General features: G+C 35.5%; 1 protein-coding gene across 2 annotated transcripts in view; it reads right to left on the reverse strand.

The window, feature by feature from the left end:
• Positions 1-26,279, reverse strand: part of RABL3 (RAB, member of RAS oncogene family like 3) — a 37,838-nt gene that overhangs the window by 9,711 nt on the left and 1,848 nt on the right. For both annotated transcript variants that reach the window (XM_061193148.1, XM_061193147.1), the window contains exons 2-5: positions 22,101-22,192; positions 7,635-7,764; positions 3,558-3,672; positions 1,216-1,366 (exon numbers count right to left, since the gene is read on the reverse strand). In XM_061193148.1, coding sequence (XP_061049131.1) covers positions 1,216-1,366; positions 3,558-3,672; positions 7,635-7,764; positions 22,101-22,192 — 488 coding nt within the window. The remainder of the gene's footprint in view (positions 1-1,215; positions 1,367-3,557; positions 3,673-7,634; positions 7,765-22,100; positions 22,193-26,279) is intronic.

Here is a 26,279-nt window from a genome sequence, read left to right on the forward strand (position 1 = left end):
GGCATTTATGCTGAATGTTCCATGGTGGCAGCTGGGAAAAATAAAGCACCTCCACTGCAAAAGCAGAATGTAAAAAACAATGGAATGGCAGGCAGAAGCTGACTCAGTTATGGGGGTACAGGTGGAGTTGAACCAATCCGCGTTCACCAGTGTTGATTCACAGAGAAAGGGCATCAGAATCAGCTGAGTCATTAGTTAAAATTACTGAGTCCTTCTGTCAAACCTATGAATAAAAAGCTTCAGCTGTGGGGCACTTATTCAAAAATTTTCACAAATACTATAATATTGAATACACAGTCAGGTTTGAGTAATTGGTGATCTAGATGATTTCTAACAATTCTTTCAGCTCCGAGATTCTAAATGTTAGTTGAAGGATAATTAAGTGGAAAACAGGCTTAATTGTAGAGCATGGGCTCTGGAGTCAGAGTGCCTGGTTTGACCTGTGTAACCTTGGCCTAATTACCCCTCTTTGCTTCTAGTCTTCGTTTTTAAAATGGAGGTACTTATAGTACCTACCTTATAGGATTGATGTGAAGATGATGCATGTGAGATAATGTACATAAAGCACTAGAACAGTACTTGGCACTAATAAGTGCTTAATAAATGTTAGCCATTAGTGGTATTAAACTACCACCACCACGTCTGGAATGCCAGTGCACTGATACGTTGCAGAAATCCTACTTGCGAACAATGACATATAAACCATGACTGAAGCTGCTGGCCAGGATCATTCTCTAGGCAACACTAACTAGCTTATATGAGAACTTTTCTAGCCTTCTTAATGTCCAGTTCTAATTGAGCTAAATATCTCAGGAAGGGACTCAATCCATTGTATAAACTAATGCTTATACATTACTAACTATACATTATTTATATAAACTAATGCTTATGAAGCACTCCTAGTTTACAGTTTGTAATTTTCTCATTTATATATTTGTTTACCATTTAAGGTAAATTCTGTAGTTTAAGAAGCTAAGAGGCTTTTCTAAAGCAAGAATAAAACAAAGTTTGAACATTCCAACAGGTCAGCATATAAGGAGGCTTCGCCCATCTCATAATCTATGTTGGCTACAATCTTCATTACTTTTTGGACTAGAACCCAAATGCCTGATTACAAATATAAAGCTTCTTCTGTGAGAATATAGAACTTTCGAAGTCTTTGGTTTTGCCTTTACCTGATAATAATACAAACATGCGTTAGTAAAAAATACACACCAAATTAATCTCTTCTGCATTGAAATCCTCAGCCAGGAAAGCAGTCCTAGTTAAAACTTCATGGCGCTTGGTTTCATGAATCTGATCCAGTTTAGTCCCTATTACCAACAGTGGGATTTGGTTATCAGCAAACTGTTCCCGGTCATAATCCCTGTGATAAATAATAATGAAGAGGTGAATAGAATTTACCTTTCTGATGTAGATGTGTAATATTTAAATGCAACTACTCACACTATTTTACAGATACTTCACTGACTCTTGCTCACCCATTACCTATAAACCTACTTTTCTCCCACTTTCTTCCACCTACTTGTTCATTTTTTCAATCAATCCTCGCCATCTTTCAAGTTCCAACTATTAATTCAACTACTCAAAATTTGTCCCATGGGTCTTTATAGACTACTTGAATAAACTGAGTGCCCACCAGGTATATGAAAGTAGGTTGATTTGACTTCTCCCAAAGCTCTGTCTTCTAAGGCTAACAGCTCAGGAATTTTTCTGGGTAGATGCAGAGAGTGGATTCAAACCTCAGTGGAGAGAAAACCCAGTACCCTAGCACGGCAGTCACGCCTTTTGCCAGAGGGGAAAATGTCAAGCTTCTGGGTACCTTCTGGGGTATGGATAAGCTTTACACCTACCATACTCATTTCTGTCTATGAATAGTAAAGAAAAATAGATCATTTTGGGAAAATCAGAAATAGGAATGCTGAAGGCCAGAATAAATCAACCATAGGTGATGCTACAGCCTGGGGAAAGATGGATTCAACAAATGGAAAGGGAAAGAAACAGCTGAAATGCAAAATGAATAGTAAAAGGAAAGAATTAAGTACCAAATAGTTGTTTGTCCTGACACGAGAGCTGTGGGAGACACAGAACAGGTAGTAAGAATCACTTAGGGTTAGTGGCCTTGGGTCACTGTCTTTCTATTAATGAGAGGAACATAGAGCTCAATGTTGTTCATTTAATATAAATTCTACCCACGTATGAGAAATGAAACAGATTTGGATTTCTGACATATTATAAGCTCAGTTTATAACAGTCAGCAAAATCTGGTTGCAACACCTTATGACAGGAAATCAATATTGCATAACCCAATCAATACAAACCAGGTGAGCATAATTTTTTTCCTTCCTTTGACATCACTCTTCTTTCTCTTTGAATAATCTAAATTGTGTTCGTGTGTGCGCCCACGCACGAGAACTTAACAAATATTTGCCCTTCACAATAACCTTACAGAGCCTCAGTTACTGTTCAGCCTTGGAACAAAATTGTTTTGAATTGTTACCTCCCATTTCATAAAAATACTATCATTCTCATTACCGCATCAAAGCCAACAACAGTTTGAGTTCAAGGCCTTTGATTCTTCTTACAAACATCAATGTTGACTTAGGAGACATGGTCCAAAACTGAAATTTGCTTTATTAGAGAATAAAGTTTTGAAAGTGCCCTCCTTTAGGACTTTTTTCCCCCTATACTCTAACTCTGGCTTACATACAACTTTTTGTATATATTTTATCAAACATTATCTTTGATACACATATTTGTCACTTGCAGTCTTTCATAATCTCTTGCACATTAACATATATATTTATTGTATATATGTAACATAACATATATGTTGCACATAATATATGTATATTTACAATCTGTTCTCTTATTTCTCTTTTTAGCTTTCCTTTTTCTCACTTTCTTTCATTAAATCTTACATCCAAGTTGAAATTTGATCTCAAAATCCTTTTTTTCTTTTTAAATCATTAGGTAAAAAACAAATGCTGAATTTTATCATGAATGGATAAGTCTGATAACACCTTAACATCACAAAGAGACAGATAACCAGGTATTGTATTATATGCTCGGTACCACTTAGGCAAAAACAAAAAACCTTGCATCTATCAGGCCACTATATTTAACGACCATTATGAAGAAGATTAGGATTCAGAGAAACAAATAATGTTGGAACAATCGGACATTCATATACAAAAATCAACCTCAACCAAACCCTCACACATTGTAACTAACTCCAAACAGATCATAGATCTAAAAGTAAACCAAAACCTGTAAAACTTCTAGAAGAAACACAGGAGAAAACCTGCATGATCTGGGATTAGGCAAAGAGTTGTTACACATGATTCTAAAAACATAATACATAAAAGAGAAATCAGACTTCATCAAAATGAAAAACTATTGCTTTGTGAAAGATACTGTTAAGAGAATGAAAAGACAATCTACAGACTGGGAGAAAATATATGCAAATCAAACATTTTACAAAATGTTATTTTGGAGGGTACATTCCTGGGATTGCTATAGCATTTCAAACCAACTGTGAAGTAATCTGGGCTTACCCATTTGTTACCAAGACTCCAGTTGGCACCAAATCCCTGTTGAGAGCTTCCAATGACCAACGATACAAGTTTTGGGATGACTTCTTATTTGTTAAGTCATGGACTAAAATAATACCTAAAATAATCAAAGAAAATAATGTCAATATTGTAACAACTCCTCTTCATTTCACAATTGGCAAAACATTAGGTTGCTTACTGAATGCATTTTGGTACGACTAACAAACTCAGGCACAATTCTTTTAAAATTTCCTCTGTAAGTTCTTGCAAATAATTATTTAAAAATAATTAACTAAAAGCTTTTCTTTGTCAGTTATATAACTTTTAAAAAATTCTACAAGGGCTGACAGAATGTCATTAAACTTTAGAATGTCTTTTCTTTTTTTCTTCATTCAACACTTAATGAGTGCCTACTCTGCCTGGTCCTAATTACAGAACTACTTCATCAATAAAAAGAATCAAAACTACTTCAAGTATATAGGAAATTATATTCATTCAAAAAGGTATTTTTTTCCACATTATGCATCTGTCATAGACATCATATATACACATATTACTTACACTCATTAAAATATTTAATAATAAAAATTTATTAAAATGGTATTGATTTAATTTGATACAATTCCTATTCTTTAGCTGACAAAATGTTTTCTTGTAGATCACCTGAAGCTAATCAACTCAAAAGTCTAATCGTTTAGTTCTTCGGATTAATGGCTAGCTATGTAAGCTTGCTCTACCTGTAAGAGATCTAGTTAACAAAGCAAAAGAAATATGCCACTAGAAGGAGGTAGGAAAAGATAGTCAAGAAGTATGAATAGTAGAAAACAGATGGACTTTTAAGAGATTGAAAAATAGCAAAATGTAATAAGGTTTAGAAATACAATTAAACAGAATCAGTTAAGATCCTAGACAGAAAGGTAAAGCAGGTTATTACAATATGATATAGACAAAAAAGGAAAAGCTTTAATGCCTAGTGAAATTTAGGGTACCATCTTGTGATCAAGAGACGATAGGTTTTTAAATCCCCAACCCTTGCCTATATTACCCAGATTCTACTGTGAAGAGAGAATGTGAAACTGATGATTCTTCCATCTTCAAGATGTAAGATATGTAAATTTGAAAAAGAAGGGCATAAGAGTTAGAATTATTTGGCTCCTCTAGTTTTTACAGACATTGTGCAGCTAAGGTGCTTGTGCAAATTATAGTTGACTAGTTCCAGTTAGCTCAGATAAATCTGTATCTCTCCTGGGATCTGGAAAAAATAGAGATCTGACACTTGCCCCTGTGTCCAACTGCATTCACTCTACCTTCCTCAATGAGGGGCTCTATTAGGCATTAAGGAAACATGAACAAGGATAGATTTTAAAAAAGGAATAAAAAGCTACTGTTAAAGAATATAGCTAACATTTATTCAGTATTTATGTGGTAAATATTGTGCTTTACGTGTGGCATCTAATTTGATTTTCAGAACGGTCCTATGAGGTAAGAATTATTATCTTCATTTTACACATGTGGAAACTGAGGCTCAGAGAGGTTGAGTAACTTACCCTAGGTCACATGGTAAGTGGGGTAGCCAGAATTTGAAATCAAGTAATCTGACAGTAAAAGACTGGAGGAAGGCAGAATAAAGTCACTTCAGGGCAAAGGAGTGGAAGATATTTTCTCCTCTCCTTATTTCCTAGGTATAAATACCACAAAACTATGCGTGGGTTTGGTTGGGAGAGTGAAAAGATTACAAAGGCCTAAATGAGCTATTAGATGGACAGGGAGGAGTTTATTTTTTGAGGATCTCTATTTAAGGCTTATGAGCTTTTAAGGGCATTGAGCACCTTTTTCCTTATTTTCTTTCTTTCATTTGGGCTGAGAGTTCCTGCTTTGTAGATTATGAGCTAGAAGGGACGGGACACAGTGAGGCCCAAAGGAAAGAAGTCAGGGTGATAGCTGATCAGAATATGTTCTAAATCTTTAAAAACAGAGAGGTAGAGACACTTTACAGGTTTCCTTTGGGGATTACCAACCTCATTCATCACAGTGGGAAGAGGTAGGGTATTGAGGGAAGAAAGTTTTTGCTAAGAATAGACTGTATTTGAATGGAGTGATCCTTATGCTCTGTTTCTTAGAAAACTAAGGATGGTAGATGGAGTAAAGAACCTTGAATGCTTCTACCAAGAGAAATGTTCCAGAGGTAGGCTCGAAGAACATAGAAACTGATTTTTCTTTCTTTTTCATTGAAGTATAGTTGATTTACAATATTGTGTTAGTTTCCGGTGTACAGCAAAGTGATTAAGATATATATATATATTTTTTTTTCAGATTCTTTTCCATTATAGGTTATTACAAGATATTGAATATAGTTCCCTGTGCTATACAGTAGGACATTATTGTTTATCTATCTTATATATAGTAGTATGTATCTTCTAATCCCAAACTCCTAATTTATCTCTCCCTCCCTTTCCCCTTTGGTAACCATAATTTTGTTTTCTATGTCTGTGAGTCCCTATTAAGATTGTTCTTAATAGGGATTATTTTTTAAGAAACAGGAATATCTCTCAGTCTTACTTGTAAAACTAACATAGGATATATGAAATTACTTCAATAATATTTAAGGAAGACACAAATCACTAATGGAGAGTAGGTATAGAAAAGATAACCAAATAAATATGGATTTAGATGGATTTCTTCAGTACTTACTAAGCTTACAACTCAGAATTCCATAAAGTTTCTAGGATTTGAATGGTCTTTAACTTTATTATTTATTTATAATTTTTATCCTAACTCTCAAAAAGATCTAAACAGGAAAAGTGTTATTTATCCAAATTTTCCTTTGCCAAATCGGATTGATGTCAACTTTGACAAGTCATTTGACCGATATAATCCAAGTTTATCACTTGATCCGAGATCTAAACCAGGCTTCATTTCTTCCTCTCCTGCTCTTTAGCAAGTCACCTAATACAATACCAGTCTTATCTTACTGTTTTCTCATTTATATACATTCTATTAATATATGCCATTATCATGTACTTTATCATGTATCATTATGATGTCATATATTAATGTCACCATCTTAAACTGTGTTTTGTTTCATTTATGAATATTTTGTTTCTTCAATTAGATTGTGACACTTTCAGATAGAATTCCGAGCTAAATGCGACATAGGTCTGAACTAACATGACTCATCCTGTATTCTACAGTACGTATCCAATGGCAAGAGCCTTCTCTACTTTTTGAAGTATCTACAACACCTTATGATATGGGATAAGACATTGAAAGAGGAATATAAGTAATGAAGATGGTACTGAATAATTACAATGCTTACTTAATATAGAATGAGATCTAAGCATAGTATAAATGAAGGCCAATTAATAGCTAAGCATCTACCAGAAAGGAAGGGGTAAGATAACAAATCTTTTGGTACATCAATCAAAGAGAAGTTGAAATTATATTTCACAGGAAAAAAAAAAGGTAAAAAATGAATTAAAGAAAAGAGAAGATAAAAAAATTCTATAGGTAAATCACAGGTGTCAGTAGTTTAGTTCCTGGACACAGAGTAGGCACTCTATGAACTGCAATTATGTCCTATTACACACCTCTACCTGGAAGTCTGCTCCAGGTGTTTGTATATCTATAACTGGATGAAATTTCTGCACCCCGAAAAACATCCTTAGGCAGCTTTTATAATTACACAGGACTCTCTCTAAGGAGCAGATGAAAAAAAATCTCAGTATCTCTGTGACATCTGGCTTAGACCATGGGACTCCTAATGGTATATACTCAGTTGACTGAAGAAACAGCACTCCCAGAGGACAGTGTTTTGGAAGGTTCCATGTTTTATGTCGAGCACCCAAACTATCTCTCAATATTTAGTTTATGACAATAATATAAATAGAAACACTTAGACAAAGCAAATATCTAATGTTCTGAAATACATAGTTAGAATCTAAAAAACACGAACTGGAATGTGATATGCAGATTTAAATTAAGAGTTGGGAGTATCTTGGATCTTCCTTAAATTGAGTCCAGCATTCCTCCATCAGATGATCTGAGACCATTAATATATGGTAAAAATAAAAAATGTTTTACCATTTACAGAGTTGTAGAATACTGCTCTTGTGCTTTTCACACTGCTGGCACTGCCCACAGAGCCTCCAACATCCCAAAATTCTATATAGTAGGTCTTCTCTTCTGGGGTTCCTTCTTTGTAGTCATGAACCTAACAAATCAATCCATCAAAATAATTATTATAGCCACTAAGAAAACTCATAAACACCCTCATTCCAATTTAAAGCACTGAATATTCCATATCAGCAGCTTACCCTCTGACTCTCTAATCACCACCTCCTATCTTTGCAGCTTCCTCTCTCTAACACTCCAACTCTAATAATAATCTTTGACCCCAAAGGTCCCTATAGTTCATGGATCCTAACACCTTCCAAAGTCCCCCCTTCCACTTCCAAACCTTCACTTCCTTCCTAACTAAGCATAAATTCTGCTATTCGTCATTTTAATCTCTCCTTTACCCCTCCCTCACATAGTATTCATTAGACAAAACTCCAGCCCTGATTATATCCACCTTTTCTTGTATTCCATGTCTGCAACCCAGCTAGCGAGTGTAATGTTTAGAAAAATATACATTCAAGCTAACTGGATTCATTTTAAATTCAAGTCTACCTTTGGAGCTCTCCTTCAATCAGTTCCATAGTCTATTTCCTCTTTTCCTCCCCTAGGTAACTATTTCACACTTACTCCTCTTTTTCAAACTTCCAATCTCTCTTCCTTGTCCTCAAGCACAGCTAATAGTCTTGCTTCCAGAGACAGAAGCAATCAGAAGAGAACTCTACAACCTGCTCTTCCCTCATCTATCCACTCCCTGCATCTGTACCCATATAATCTGCTTTCCTTGCAGCTATTATAGATAAACTGTCTGTGTCCCTAAGGTCAAATCCCCTTCTTATGCATAAAATCCCATCCCTACTTTCTTATCAAAGAGGTAGCTCTATCAATTCTTCCTTTCATCATCAAATTTTCCCTCTCTGTTGGGTAACTCCCACCAGCGAACAACCATGCCATAATTTTTCCCATCTTAAAATAACCTTCTCTTGACCTCATGTCTTCCCCTAGCTGCCATACCACTTCTCTATTCCTTTTTACAGCAAAAGCCCTCCAAAGAGTTGTCTCTTCTCAACTGTCTCTAATTCTTTTCCTTACATTCTCTTTTGAACTCATTCCTGTCACACCTTTTGTCCCAGTCACCCCACTGAAATATTCCTTATCAAGGTCATTAATGGCTTCCACACTGCTAAATCCAATGATCAATGAACAGTTTCCATCTTACTCTACCATCTGATAAAACTAATCACTCCTCTTGCAATACTTTCTTCACTTAACTTACAGGATATCATACTGTTCTGCTTTTCTTCCCACCTCACTGGCTAAGCCTTTTTAGTCTCCATTTGGGTTGTCCTCATCTCTCTACCCTCTTAATTGTTAGAGTGTTCCAAGGTTTAGTTCTTGGATATCTAGCAACACTTGCTCTTTTGACAATTTCATCTACTCTTATGATTTAAAATGTCATAAATACGTTGATGAATTCCAAATTTATATCCATCCTGGACCAGTCCCTTGAACCTCAGACTACCATATCACCTAACTACAATTTGGATGTCTAACAGGCACCTCAAATTTAACATATTTAAAAATAATATCCCAATCTTCCTCCCAAACCCATTCTTCTCCCAGTTTTCTCTGATTCAGTAAAAGGCAATTCTAGCCTTCTAGTTAGTTGAAGGGCCAAAAACTTAAGCGTTAACTTAACTCTTAACTTAAAACTTAACTCCCCTCATACTGCATATCTGATTTGTCAGCAAATTCTGTTGCTTTTGCCTTAAAAAAATATCCAAAACCCATTCATTTCTCACCACCTCAACTATTACCACCCTCAAAGCCTCTATCTCTTTGCCTGAATTAATGTAATCATCCCCTAACTGATTTCCCCACTAGAGCCTCACCGACTCACTTTCCCACCACCCTCCATTTGTTCTCCATATAGTAGCTAGAGTGATCATTTTAAAATGAAAGTTAGATCATATCCCCCTTCAATTCAAAACTCTCCAATGACTTTCTTACTCAGAGTAAACTCCAAAATCTCTCTCTTTCTCATGGTCTAGACTCTGTAAGAATTTACTGCTTATATTTCAGAAACGAAATCTGATATATGGCAACCTTATCTATTAGAATATAGACAAGAGCCAGATTATAATATGGTGGTTCAGGGGTGTACATCAGAATCTTTCAAGATTTTTTTTTTAGAAATATACATGCCAACAAAAGCAAAAAGTAAACAAGTGGGACTACATCAAATAAAACAGCTTCTACACAGCAAAGGAAACCAGCAACAAAGTGAAAAGGCATCCTATGGAATGGGATAAAATATTTGCAAATCATACATCTGATAAAGGGTTAATATCCAAAATATATAAAGAATACAATTCAATAGCAAAAAACCCAATTTAAAAAATGGGCAGAGGAACTGAATAGACATTTTTTTCAAAGAAGACAAATGGTCAACAAATACCTGAAACGGTGCTCAATATCACTAATCAGAAGGGAAATGTATATCAAAAGTGTGAGATAGCACCTCACACCTCTTAATATGGCTGTTATCAAAAAGACAAGAGATAACAAGTGTTGGTAAGCATGTGGAGAAAAGGGAACCCTTGTACACTATTGGTGGGAATGTAAATTGGTTCAGCCACCATGGAAACAGAATGAAGGTTCCTCAAAAAGTTAAAAATAGAACTACCATATGATCCAGCAATCCCACTCCTGGGTATATATCCAAAGGAAATGAAAACAGGATACTGAAGAGATATCTGCACTCCCATGTTCTGTGCACAACAGCCAAGATATGAAGACAATTCAAGTGTCTGTCAATGGATGAAGGAATAGAGAAGATGTGATATACAGCCATGAGAATGGAATATTATCCCATTATTCAGCCACGGGGGAAAAAAGGAAATCCTGCCATTTGCGACAACATGATTGGATCTTGAGGGAATTATGCTAAGTGAAACAAGCCACTCAGAGAAAAAAAAAAAACAACTGCATGCTATCACCTATATGTAGAATCTAAACAAAAAGTTAAACTCATAGAAACAGAAAATAGAAAAGTGGTTGCCAGGGGTTGCAGGGGTGGGGGAAATAGGGAGAAATTGGTATAAAGGTACAAATTTTCAGCTCTAAAATGAATAAGGTCTGAGGACCTAATGTATAATATGGTGACTGTAGTTGATAACACTCTATTGTATAACTGAAACATGCTAAGAGAGTAGAACTTAAATGTTCTCACCAAATAAATAATAAATAAACATGTGAGGTGATGGATGTGCTAATTAACTGGATGGGAGGAATCCTTTCACAATGTGTAAGAATATAGTAAATCATCACAATATACACTTTAAATATCTTACAACTTTATTTGTCAATTATATCTCAATAAAGCTGAAAAAAAAAGTCCTTAAAAAAAAAGAAATATACATGTCAGACTTACTGAATCAGTAACTTTGGGGTCCAGTCCTTGGCATGCATAATTTGAACAATTCTCCAAATGATTTTGCTGTAACCTCTAGTTAAGAATTACTGATTTTATACAATGGAACTCTTTTGGTATCAGGAGGCCTAGACTATATTCATTGATTGCTACTAATTATCCCTGATATCTTTGAGTCTCAGTTTCTTTGCTTATCAAACGAAGAAGTTATGTTCTGTATATCAAATGGCTCTGAAATAACAGAAAGCAAGATAGCTGAATAGTTAAAATAGATGTCATAAAATGCATATATCAATATATATTTAACAGAATGCTTCATACTTTTTACTTATTCACATTTTTTTTTTGGTCCAAATCCTTTTGTCCAAGGAAAACTTTAAGTAAATAAGATATTCTACAGATAGCCACATTGACATTAAGAGAAGACAATTAGCAGACTGGCAACAAAGAGGATAGGACACAAAAATGACAACAGAAAAATCACAGCAGTTGGGGACCATTGTGGATAACAGAAAGTAATCTTGTATACTGTGATAAAAGGTATCACTATTTTGCTATATGGCATAAATAACTGACAATATGTGAAAATGTTAAGTCATCAATAAAAAGGTTAAACTACATGAATTCTGTTTATGAAAGCAAGGAAATTTATAATTTATATTATCAAGATTTCTAAGCAAAACAACTGAAACGAACAATACAAGGTATTATAAGGAGTCAGTTACCTGGTATCAAAAAGCTCAACCACTTTAGTGAAGCTTTGTTGATCCTGCCACCCTCCCTGGCTGCAAAACCAATCAGGGCCAGTTAGGTACTCTTTTTATTTGCTCCCATAACATCCTGCACAGTTCTATCATTTCACTAACCACACTGTCTTATTTATCTGCCGATATCTCTTCTATTAGACTCTGAGCTTAAGAGCATGGACCATATTATTCATCTTGGTAGGCCTACAACATAGCATAATACCTGGCACATATTAGATGCTTTGATATGTTTAGTTAAATCAAGGAATAAATTCAGGATATATCATCCTCTAAGGTTTTTTTATACTCAGTTTATTATTTTACTGAATTCCAGTGCTTCTCAAGTACAGTTCTAAGAACAAACTAAATCAGAACCAATAGGAAGGCTTATTTAAAAAAATACAGATTCTTGGACAACTCTTGAAGCTTCTGGGGTGGGGCTCAAGAATCTGTATTTTAAAGAAAGCTCTCTAGGTGATTCTCATACATAATTAAGCTGGGCAACCATTTAAGTACATCATTTTTTTCTCTAAAGTTATTTCAAATGTCTAATGTTTACAGACTGTAAACAGACTGTAACTCCTTCCAGAATAGCCACTATGTACTACAACTTCCAGGTAGCATGCCCTCTTAGCCTTGCAATGTACCAAGTCTATTAGCCAGCTCCCTTCTGGCTACACACACTTCCAAGCCAGATTCACCCACTCATCTGTACTCTTCACCACAAAATACCTTCCTTAATTAAATCTTTTCATGTTTCCTTCCAGAATTAGAAGAGAAGGTACCCTTCTTTCTTTCCAAACTGGTGAATTAAACTAAGTTTTACTTAATTCAAATGTAATGAGTCCTAAGGACTTTAAACTGTGGCTTGTAGCTCATAGCTATGACATAATATCTTTTATATGGGTGAGTGATCTCCAAGGGAAAGCTTGACATTTTAACAAGCATTGCTCTTGACACAATAAGTGGTAAGTTGGTGCTATACTAAGAGCCCAACATGATGGGGGGTAATGCCAAACTATAAGAAATGTGTTTTATATTTAAATCAGGTCATCAAGGAACGAATATTTAAAGTCATTACAGACTTTACAGCTATATAAAGAAGGATTTTTCTCAACAGGTAGCAACAGTACATGCTGATCATCAAATGGGAAAAGGAACCATACTGTAACTTTGGTACTTCTCATTTACTCACGTCTTAACTTTTTATTGGAAATCAAATCACGACTAAGTATAAAAGGTTTTATCTCATTTGAAGAGTTTATTCATTGTTTGTAATTTTTAAAAAGGAGAAACAAATTTAATAAAGAAAATGATACACATCAGGAAAGAGCAGTGGATGTTGTAGATATTCTCTAGTAAGTTTGGTTTAGTATGTGTGCCTGTAGAACTATTATTAAAGAGAGTCAGGAAGGTAGGAGGTCTTAGGAGAGAGTTGGGAGAAAAGACAGAAGGACAGAAAAAAGTCAACAATAAGAGTGTACCAGGGGAGTAGGAATTGAATTTGTCTCATTCATTGCTGTACTTCTAATTCTTTGCAGTGTCTGATACCCAGGAGGTATGCAATATATATAATGAATGAACAAATGAATGAATGAATAATATCATAAAGGTGTCTGCTAATTGCCTCTTCCTTACCAGTAATCTTGTTTTGCCTTCAGCCAAGTTCATTTCCTCTATTAAAAAAAAAAACCCTTGGACTTCCCTGGTGGTGCAGTGGTTAAGAATCCGCCTGCCAGTGCAGGAACCACGGGTTCGATCCCTGGTCCGGGAAGATCCCACACGCCCCACATGCCACAGAGCAACTAAGTCCGTGCACCACAACTACTGAGCCTGCACTCCACAGCCCACGAGCCACAACTACTGAGCCCGCGTGCCACAACTACTGAAGCCCGCGCGCCTAGAGCCTGTGCTCCACAACAACAGAAGCCACCACAACGAGAAGCACACACACTGCAATGTAGAGTAGCCCCCACTCGCCACAACTAGATAAAACCCTTGCGTGGCAATCCAACGCAGCCAAAAATAAATAAAATAAAATAATTTATAAAAAAAATAAAAATAAAAAAATAAATTAAAAAACCCCTTCACTTTCCCTTTCTATTCTGTACCCATCTGCTCCTTTATTTAACCTCTAAACCACTGATTTAAACCTGTTTCTATTTCCTCTCTGCCTACTCACATCATTTGGTTTCTGCCACTAACATTCCATTGCATTTTCAAAGGTCAGCACTACCTTCATCGTCACCAAATCCAATTTTTTTTTCTCTTAGTCCTTATATCTCTATATTATTTCATACTAAAAATCAATCCCTCCTTCATGAAATTCTCATCTCTTTTTTGCTCTTGCGGTATTTCATCATCTTGGCTATCCCTCCTATCTCTTTGATCAATCTTTCTCTGACGCCCTTTTCATCATCAACTCTCTAAATATACCCCAAGGTTCTCCCTCAGTTCTTCTCTTTCTAAATTTTCCTTTCTGAAAACCTCATCAGCTCTCATGGTTCAGGATTATCCCTATACAGATAATTCCAACTCAGAATTCTCTCTTGAGCTTCAACACGTCAAATGCCTTCTAGACATTGGATAGCTCACAGATCCCTCCCTTCATCATGTCCAGAGCTAAATCTATCATTTCCTTCTCTTTCACCTGTAATATATAATCCCTCTTCTTAAGGAATAGTACATTTGTCCGTTGCCCAGGCTACCCATTCAATCATTAACACTCAGCATAATTTTCTATTCTTCACAAGCACCTCACTTTCTCGCTTGAACACTTATATTCTATATCAGAGCTATCCCACAGAACTTTCTGTGATGATGGAAATGTCAAATATAGTAACCACCAGCAACATGTGACTACTGGGCACTCGAAATGTGGTTAGTTCAACTAAGCAACTAAATTTTTAATTTTAGTTCATTTAAATTAAATTTAAATCTCCATATGAATCTAGTCATTACTGTATTTAACAGCATTAGAATACCTTTTTCTTAATACCATTCTGGAACAAAAGGCAGTACAGAGTAGTGATCAAAAGCACAGGCTTTTGAACCAGACTGTCTGGGTTTGAATTCCACCTCCATCACTTACTAGCATTGTGACCGTGGACAAGTCAGTTAATACTTCTGTGCCTCAACTACTTCATGTGTCAGATAGGGAAGCTAATAGTACCTACCTCAAACGGTTGTGGGCATTAAGGCTTGTGGATTAGTATGTAAAATAGGTGCCTAGCCAAAGTAAGCACTAAAAAATGTTAGCCATCATTTATTATTACCATTATTTTAAAGATCATTTATATAAAGACCTTGTCCCACCTACCAGTTCCCACCTCATATTTTTAGTGGTAAGAAGACTGCCCTTAAAAAAATCTTTTTTCTCCCCAGTACTTGTATATTGTTATGCTGCCCAAGAGGAATTCAATAGATATTGTGTGCAATGTGTAAATTAGAGTTAAAAATCCCATTAAAGTGAACTAGAAATGACAAATCAATTTCCTTATTTATAATTTGTGAAAAGATTAAATTCTGTAAGTTTTGTTTTCATAATTAAGCATAGCCATGCATTTATATTGGTCCCATTAGACTTGGGGCAACAAAATTAGAACACAGCAATGAATGAAGAATACCACAAAATAAAACTTTTCTCCCTTTTCCCTTCAGTTCAGTTATGAACACCTCTGCACTGCATACTAAATCCAAAATGTTAATAATTACTGAGTACATACTTTAAGCTTATTAGCTTCACCCAGTACTTGAAATTAAACAATTACATTATCACCTTTACCATCTCTATTTTTAGTTGGCTCTTAACAGATGTGAAATGAGCTAAACAGGGCAAATGTTTTTAAGAGTTCTGAAGAGTGCATATTTATGGATCTATACTGATTCTGGAGATCCCCTGTCAGGTTTCAGTAACACAGAAGCTGTAATTGCAATATAAAAGCTGCTACAGAAGAAAGTGTTCTTTCAAGTTATTTAGGTAAAGGCTTTATCAGATTTAATCATCCTTGCTAGAGGGAAGAACTGTTCACTTTATTACAACAATAGTCAAAATAATTTACATGTCTATCAGAACTTTCCTTAAGATTATCGTTTAAAAATGCCTTTTACTTATGTTGTCACTCAAGAAATGCATTTTTCTCAAAGAAGACAAATCAACCAGCCCAATTCAATGAAGAGTAATAAAAGCAAGATCACTTTCAGCCCCACATGCCCAACTCTTCCACGGTAATGCAATTCAGGCCAGTCTGGCTTTAAAGAAGTCAGTAACACACTCATTCCAGTAAAATCCGTCACATTATTACATGACACTTGTCTTCAACTACTGTAGCCTTTATTCCAGTCTCCCTTTGGGCAGTTTTACGTCCTCCCCACTGTTCCCTGGAACTATGGAGGGAGTTCAAAAGTTGGCAGTCTTTCATAAGCTAACTCAAGGGAACTTCAATTTCACTTTCTCCAAAAGCAGGGGTTTCCAAAGGAAATCGCTACTGTTACTTCTAAAACTTGGTCAGGGCCTTGGGAACTAACTAAACTCATATTGATCTGCTCTCTGGGACATACGCAGAAGCACTCCTTACAGATACACCCCGAGTCTCCACCTTCATATACAGGAGGCTACTAAGACAAAGTTTCTTTTGGAAATTTTGCTACCAGCTACACTCAAGACCTGTTATCCTCAGTTACCATATACTTTAGGTCCTTAATTGGTTTCTCATATTCTAATTCCCAAACTGCTTTCTGCTTCCTCTACCCATTATTCAATCCCAATTGTTTCCTTCTTCCAAATCTTTCCACTTCTCTCCTAGAAACGTACTGCATGATTATATAAAATTCCATTATATTCTTATCCTCAACCTCATTGTATTAACTGATGCCAGCCTCTACCCTGAAGACAAAACTTCTCCTGCTGCCCTCTCAGATGCATGCTGTTCACTCTTCCACATTTGAATTACCCTGGAGTTGAAAAATAGGAAATACCTTGCATGAGGCTTTGGACCATCTAGCTATTCTCCCTTCCCTCCCTCTTCCCTTACTGTTAATACCTTTTACTCCCTGTCAGCATCTGATTCATAGTCTTGCCTCTCTAAGTCCTGTCATTAACCACTTCCATATCCACTTGGAAAACTGATTCCACATCCCACCCAGTGTTCCTCAAAACACTGTTCACCTGCACCAGAATCGTCTCAGGCGCTTCTTAAAATGTAGATTCCTGGGCTTCATGTATAACTCTGAATCAGAATATCTGGGGGGCCTTTGTTATAAAGCAGAAACTAACATACCACTGTAAAGCAATTATACTCCAATAAAGATGTTAAAAAAACAAAAAATCTGGGGGCAAGGTCCAAGAATCAAATTAAAAAACTAAGACGTCAGACTGGTTATCAAAGCAAAATTGAACTATATCTTATTTACAAGAAATACACTGTAAATACAAGTGTACAGGAAACATAAAAGTTAAGAGATGGAAGTAAGATACACCACAAAACATTAACTAAAAATAAGTTGGTTTATACAATATAATACTATTAACTATAGTCACCATGTTGTACATTATTTCCCCAGAACTTATTTATCTTATAACTGGAAGTTTGTACCTTTGACTACCTTCACCCATATTACCCCTCTTCCCCTTCCACCCCCACTTCTGGCAACCACCAATTTCTTCTCTGTTCCCGCGAGTTTGGTTATTTCAGATTCCACATCTAAGTGTGCTAATACAGTAATTGTCTTTCTCTCTCTGACTTATTTCACTTAGCATAATGCCCTCAAGGTCCATCCATGTTGTTTCAAATGGCAGAATTTCCTTCTTTTTTATGGCTGAATAATATTCCACTGTATATATAACACATTTTCTTTATCCATTCATTCATTAATGAACACAATCTTAAAAATTCTCATGACAAGAAAAAAAATTGTAACTATGTGAGGTTATGCATATTACCTAAACTTACTGTGGTAATCATTTCTCAGTATATACATATATCAAATCATTTTGTTGTACACCTTAAACTAATACAAAGTTATATGCCAATTATATCTCGATAAAACTGGGAAAAAAAGTGGATTTAGCTGTTTTATTACCAGACAAAATAGACTTCAAAGTACAATGTATTACTGGATATAGAGAGGATATATCATGATGATAAAATGTTAAATCCTTCTGGAAGTTTAAACAATCTTAAATTAGAACACACCTAGTAAAACAACCTCAAAATATATAAACAAAAATGGGCAGAATTAAAATGAGAAATAGACAAATCCACACTTATAGTTGGAGATTATAATACTCATTCCTTAGCAACTGATGAAACGAGCAACAAAGAAAATCAGTCGAGATAGAGAAGATTTGAACAAAAAGACTAACAAACTTGACCTAATTGATATATTTAGAACAATGCACTCAACAGTTACAAAATATGCATTCTTTTCAAGTGCACATGAAATATTTACCAAAATTGGCATTAAGCAAATCTCATCAAATTTCAAAGAATGAAATCATACAGCACATGTTCTACGCACAATGAAAGTAAGCTAGAAATCAATAATTAAAAGATAATAAACATTCTCAAAGTGTGGAAATTAAGTGGCACATTTCTAAACCACCCATGAGTCAAAGAAGAAATCATAATGGAAATTAGACAGTATTTTGAACTGAATGCTAATGAACAAAATTTCAGAGATGCAGTTAAAGCTGTGCCTAGACAGAAATTTAGAGCCTTAGAGCTTTCTAAAGGGAAGCCTGAAAAAAACCAATGAGACAACTACCCAGTGCCAGAAGTTAGAAAAAAACCCAGCTAATTAAACCCAAAGAAAGTATAGACATAATAGAGAAAAAAACAGAAATTAATAAAATAGAAAACAGACATATAATAGATAAAATCAACAAAGCCCCAAACTGGTCCTAGATAGACCTCTAGTAAGACTAACCAAGAAAATAAGAGAAAAGCCACAAATTACCCATATCAGAAATGAAAAAAGGAATACTATTGCAGATCCTACAGATATTGAAAGACAATAGAGGATATAAAAACAAATTATTTGACAATTTACATGAAACAAATTATTTCAAAAACATAAGTTATCAAAATTGATATAGAAGAAATAGTCATTTTCATATTTTCTTTAATGTTATTTTAAAACTCCCACAAAGAAAACTTTAGGTCCAGAGGTTTTTAACTGTGAATTCTTCCAAATACCTAAGGAAGAAATAAAACCAATCTTACATAAACTCTTCCGGAGAATAGATACAGAGGTAAAACTTCCCAACTCATTTTACGAGGCTAGCAAAATCCTGATACTAAAACCCCACAAGGAGATTATAAGAAAGGAAAATGATAGGCCAATATTCCTCATGAATTTAGATGCAAATATTTGAAAAAAAAAGTATTAGTAAATTGAATCTAGTAATATATGAAAAGAATACATCAAGACCAAGTTGGATTTACTCCAAGAATGCAAAGTTGGTTTAACATTTAAAAATCAATCAAAATAATTTACCATAGTTACAAAATAAAGCAGAGAAATTATGATTATCATGCAAAAGCACCTGATAAAATCAAATACCAGTTCGTGGTTCAAACTCTCATCGAAACAGAAAGAGAAGGTAACTTAATCTGATAAAGCATATCTACAAAAAGTCCTATAGCAAAAACCATATTTAATGGTATTACATTAAAAATTTCCTGAGATTGGGAATGAGACAAGGATGCCTGTTAGCACCACTTCTATTTAACACTGTACTGGGGATTTAGCCAATTCAATAAGAAAAGGGGAAAAAAACCCAAATAAGACAAAAGGTAAATTACATGAGCAGACTGGGCTCTGGGTAGATAAGAGGGGCAGGTTGGCGGGGCAGGAAAATGAATTTAAGTTCAATTTCATCTTCAAATTGTAAAGCACTAGACCTTAACCTCACACCTCTTAAGCTTCTCTGATCCTCCCTACAAACCTGTAGGCTAGATAAAGCAGGTATTATTTACCTCTAACTTGCAAATGACATACTAAGGCTCAGAGAACTAAACTGATTAGTCTAAGTCTCTCTTTAAAAAGCAAAAGCAATAGGGGACTGACCCAGGAAGTGGGAGTTCAAATCTAAGTTCCTTTTCAATATGTTACGCTTTCTCACAGAAAGGGAGCTAGAAAAGCCCAAAGGGAAATTTTGTCCAGAGCTTATTATTGGGTCTCCCAAACTTAAATAAAGTTGCCACTGAATTCATTATCTAGAATTTCTTTTTCTTCCATAGCTAAGAATTCGGGAACATAGTAGGCTGAAATGATATAGACAGGTCCCCTCTGACTTCAAACTCATAGAAATGCCATAAAAATATTTTTTTTAAATAAAAAGGACACGCTTGAGAAAAAAAAAAAAAAGGAAATTCCCCAGATGCTAGAAATGAAGGAAAAACTTAGAGTATGAAGTGGGAGCTGACCTAGATTCAGATATAGCTTCAGGGGTTGGTCCCCAAAGTTTTAGTGCCCAGCCAAGAATAGGGATCTGTTTTCCAGCTTTTAAGGCAAGAGTTTATGTGGGTGAGTGACAAAGAACAGATTCCCTTCTTGAAATGTGGACCCTTGATGAGCAGCCCAGTCAGTGAAAGAGAGTAGGAAAAACTCTGTCCACTGGCTCAGGAAAGCAGGAAAAACTTTCTGTCAGGGACCTTGTGGAAAGTAGATGAAAGATATACAAAAAATGGAAACCACAATCAGATGCTGGGGGAAATTTACATTATCAAGATTGCATGGAAATTCCAAGCTGAGAAATTACAAGGATCACTAAAATCTCTAGGGCTCTGGCAGCAATAGAAATGAAAGGCACTGTACTCTCACAACACAGCATACAAGACTTCAAAAGGGAAGAGGAGAAAAACAATCCTGTTGAAGATGTGGTCATCTTCAAGAATTACAAACCATACAAGAGGTACATTTCCATGAGGTAGAGTCTGCATATATAGCAAGTAGGAGATCTGTCACCCACCCAGAAAAAAAATAGAACGAGCCAAAAGAAACCATAAAATATTATGTTGAATATGATTAAAATGAAAAGTAATATATAATGAAAGATCAGAATATTTTGAAAAATTTTGATATTTGAAAAAGAACCGAAAGGAACATCTGGAAATTAAAGGTTACAGTTACTGAAATAAAAAACTGAGTGGATTTATTAAAACAGATTAGACATAGTTGAAGAGATTCTTAGTTAACTGGAAGGCAGATATGAGTACATCATCCAGAATGCACCACGGAGAAACAAACAATAGAAAGCATGAAAGTGCAATTAAAAGATGTGGAGGACAAAAATCCAATAGAAGTTCAAAAGAAGAAGATAGAAGGAACGAGGTAAGGCAAACAGATAATGGCTAAAAATTTTGAAAAATGAAGATATATACGAGGCGTACAACTTCTGACTAGGATGAATAAAAACTAATCCACCCCTAGATGTAGGTTAGCGAAACTACAGAACATCAAAGATTATAAAAAAAATTTTTTTTTCTAAAGCAACTAGAGAGAAGAAATTACCTTAAAAAGGAATAACACTTAGGCTGACAGAGGATTTCTAATCAGTGGCAATATACATCGCAGACTGTGGAACAACAGGTTCAAGGAACTGAAGGAAAATAACTGTCAATCTAGCTAACTGCTATTCCCTCCTTATTTATTTCTTAACTCAATGCAGAGAGGCATGCCAGTACAAGAGAGGCCTGGACAGGAATAGCTGGAATTAGCAAGACCAAAATATCTGGGAAGATAGTTAATTCAGCGGAAACTGCACTTGGGTTTCCTAAATGTGAGGTGGAACAGATGACCTAGACATAAGGCTCCAGAAGCTTTTGCCTTTACACTATATTTCTAGCCAAAAGTTGGCTGTCTTAGTGGGAAAGGCTCGAGCAGAATGATTTATGGAGCATGTTAAGCGAACTCTAGATATACAGCATAGTAATTAAAAGTGAAGTCTCTGGAATCAGACTAATTAGGATCAAATCTTGACTCTGCTTCTTATGAACTGAATGAATTTGATCAAATTGCTTTACTTCTCTATGCCTTAATTTTTGTAGCTATATCTTACAGCTTAAAAAAAGACTAAATAAGCAAAGACATGTAAAACATTGGGCATAGTATCTAGCACAAAGTAGGTGCTTAATAAAACCCAGCTATTATTATTACTTAGTCTTGACTACAGGGCTGTAATTGGATCATGAGTTTGAAGGAGGTATCTTTAATATGACACTGAAAAACTAAAATATAAGAAACACATACCCTGACATCTACTGAGCAGCCCACAGTCCATGATGGATTTCCCAGGACTTGATTTTGGCACAGGAGATGAACTAGGGAAGATTTCCCAACACCTGTAAAAGATACAAGAACTCTAGTCATTTAAAAGACATGCTGAAATATATTACGGCAAAAGTAAGACTGAGAATGAGCAGTAATAATGATATGTAAAGCATGGTTGTTTAAAGGGTGTTCATACCATACCAACAATTTAATAAGCTTCATTGATAAAGAGAAGATGGTTAAGGACACTGGTTCTCTCAAATTTAGCATCAGAATCCTCTGGAGGATTTGTTAAAACACAGAATGCTGGGTCCTGTCCCCAGAGTTTCCAGTTTGACAGGTCTGTCATGGAACCCAAAGATTTTGCACTTCTAACATATTCCCAGGTGATGCTGATGCTACAGATCCAGGGAACTCACTTTGAGAACTACTGATCCAGGGCAATTTCAAATAAACTAATCCCTTTCCTTTGGAATGATTTCATCTATTCAGCCTATTTTAGAATTGTAGAATCTTAACATATCTTAGAGGTAATCTCCTCTATCCTGACCACCAATGCAGAGGTCCCTTCCACAGACCCTGTTTGACGGTCTTTCAGATTATGCTTGAACACTATCAGTGACAGGGATTCACCATTTCACAATTCCATATTTAGATATTCCAGTTCTCCCATACAGTGATTTTTAGAAAGCAGTCAACCACTTGGCCCAGACTTATCTTTTGGAAAAGGAGAACAACTCTTCTTCTTCTTCATCATGGCCCTTTAACTTCATAGACAGCACTTTTCTTTTTATTGAAGTATAGTTGACATACAATATTATGTTAGTTTCAGGTGTACAACCCTTAAATACATTACAAAATGATCACCACAATAAGTCTGGTAACCATCTGTCCCCATGCAAAGCTATTACAGTACCATTGGTGATATTCCCTATGCTGTACAATACATCCCTGTGACTTATTTATAATTGGACGTTTGTACCTCAATTCCCTGCACCTATTTCACCCCTCTCCCCACCTCTCCTTTCTAGCAACCACCAGTTTGTTCTCTGTATGAGTCTGTTTCATTTTGTTTGTTCATTTATTTTTTTTTTTTTAGATTCTACATGTAAGTGAGATCATACAGTATTTGTCTTTCTGACTTATTTCATTTAGCATAACACCTTCTAAATCCATTCATGTTGTCGCAAATGGCAAGATTTCATTCTTTCTATGGCTAATAGTCCACCTGTAAGTGTATATATACACACATTTTCTTTATCCATTCATCTATTGATGTACACTGAGGTTGCTTTCATATCTTGGCTACTATAAATAATGCTGCAATGAACATAGGGGTGCATACATCTTTTCGAATTAGTCTTTTTGTTTTCTTCAGGTAAATACCCAAAAGTGGAACGGCTGGATCATATGGTAATTCTATTTTTAATTTTTTGAGAAGCTTCCATATTGTTTTCCACAGTGGCTGCACCAATTTACAATTCCACTGACAGTACATGAGGGTTCCCTTTTCTCCACATCTTCGACGACACTTGTTATTTGTCTTTTTTTTTTTTTTTAATTTAATTTATTTATTTATGGCTGTGTTGGGTCTTCGTTTCTGTGCGAGGGCTCTCTCTAGTTGCGGCGAGCGGGGGCCACTCTTCATCGCGGTGCGCGGGCCTCATCGCGGCCTCTCTTGTTGTGGAGCACAGGCTCCAGACACGCAGGCTCAGCAGTTGTGGCTCACGGGCTTAGTCGCTCCGCGGCATGTGGGATCCTCCCAGACCAGGGCTCGAACCCGCGTCCCCCGCATTGGCAGGCAGACTCTCAACCACCGCGCCACCAGGGAAGCCCCTGTTATTTGTCTTTTTGATGACAGTTATTCTGACAGGTGTGAGATGATATCTCATTGTGGTTTTGATGTGCACTTCCCTGATGATTAGAGATGCTGACCATCTTTTCATGTGTATGTCTTCTTTGGAAAAATGTCTATTAAGGTACTCTGCCTATTTTTTAATTAGATTGTTTTTTGATATTGAGCTGTATGAGTTCTTTATATATTTTGGATAGCCCCTTATCAGATATGTCGCTTGCAAATACCTTCTCCCATTCAGTAGGACAGCACTTTCTTTTCTTATAGATCTCCTGGGTTTAGGATAATCTAATTACTAATGCTAGGGCTAGTATTCTGAGATCTGTAGGAAGAGGAAAGGGAATGAGCTATCCCTGTACATTTATGTGTAGAGTTACTCATTCAATTAACATATTTTGGGATGCCATTATAACAAGCATTGTTGGTGAATCTTTATGCGTCACTAGTTGTTATTAAAAATTTAGCCGACCTCTTTGTGTGCATTACTGTGCATGGACCTATCACTTTTTATTATAAAGTTTTATTTACAGTCTATCTAGAAAGTACAGAAAAAAGAAGAAAATAAATCACCCAAAGAGCACTACTGTCAATAATGCAGATTTAATTTCATAAGCAGAGTTTTTCTATAAGCAGGTTGTTATTGTGAATATATACACAGTGTACTTAAACACGATGAAACATAAACCTTTGCTTACACAGCTGGTTTTGTCTGAAATATCCTACCCATCCTCTCCTTCCATTTCCCCTCTCCCATTGGCCTGGTGAATTAATCTTTCAAGACTCAGCATCATTCTAGATATAAAGTCTTTTCTTAATCCATACAGGTAGAACTAAGCACATCATCCACCATCCTCTGCATCTCCATTGTACACTGTACATTTTTCTATAGAGCACTTAAAATACACTATTACACTTGCTTGTTTATAGATTTTATTCACTCTGCTTGATTTTAAGTTCTTTGAGGCCTGGGACTGGGTTTTACTCATTTTTTATTTCCAGTACTCAGAGAGGGCCTTAATTAGTACTTATTTAGTGGCTAAAAATTTCCATGTTATTACAGAATCTTCATAAATACTTTTAATGTCTCCATAGTAGTTCAGAGAGGAGACATAATGATTTATTTAACCATTTTCTCATTATTAGATATTAGGGTGTTCTGAACTTTTCACTATGCTAAGAAAAGATTTCTGTTTACACTTTCATTTAAAATTAAAATTATTTTATTAGTATACCTTCCCAGAAGTGAAATTAATATGTAAACCAAAATCAACATTTAAAGTTCTTGATATACATTGACAACATTTATCTGGTTACTCTGCCACCCACCATACACATAAGCCTGCAGGTCTTGTTGCACCTCAACAGTATGTAGTTGCTTTTTCATCTTCGTTAGCTTATAAGAGAAAAAAAAAGTGACACCTTGCTTTAGTCTGCATTTCTTTACCTTCCGGTAAAGATACACATTATGTTCATCTTTGCTAACCAGTTGTTTTTCCTCTCTTATGAATTATCTATTGATGTGCTCCACCCATTTATCTACTAGGTTTTACTGTTATCAATTTACATGACTTCTTCATATACTAGCTGCTCATGTAATTGAACCAAACATTTCCCCAGATTTCCCTTTCATTCATTTTATTTTTTTACATACAGGCACGTAAGATTTTTGAGTACTCAACGTGAGCTTTGTATTTTATTTACTGCATTGCATCTGATATCTATGGCCTTTAGGGCATATTGTTGATTTTTGTGTTTGCATGTAGATTTGTTTATGTTGGAGGAATATAACTAGGCATTTAGTTATCAGCTTGATACAAGTCTTGAAATTCTAGTTAAGCTTAACCGTGTCAGAGTAAACATCTCTATGCAATAATATTGTATAGCTCTCCATGAATTAACTGCATTGGGTGATAAGAGTTAGCTAACATGGGATGAATTTTAAACAGTAAGAACAACAGAAGTGCCAAGAATAGTGGTTAACTTTAAGAATTTTGGGAGATTCTGATTCTCTGTTTTCATCATTAGAACTAACTTAGATCAAAAGAATGCACTTGATTTGCTGGGGGAAAAAAGTTCAATATAATCAAATAAATGCCAGCTCCAAACAGAGCTGGTAATGTGTTAAGCTCATCCCTTACATATGAAGGAACAAAGAGAAAAGAGTATGTGCATGTTAGAGAGACTTTCAGGATTCCTCACTAAATTATCAAATATCTCTATGGGATACAAACAAATTTCTAAATCCCTAGTCATTCCTTTATATATTTGCGAAATCCTCAAAATCTCACAGGGGAAATGAGCCT

The sequence above is a fragment of the Eubalaena glacialis genome, chromosome 6 (assembly GCF_028564815.1).
Source record: "Eubalaena glacialis isolate mEubGla1 chromosome 6, mEubGla1.1.hap2.+ XY, whole genome shotgun sequence".
NCBI classification, from domain to species: domain Eukaryota; kingdom Metazoa; phylum Chordata; class Mammalia; order Artiodactyla; family Balaenidae; genus Eubalaena; species Eubalaena glacialis.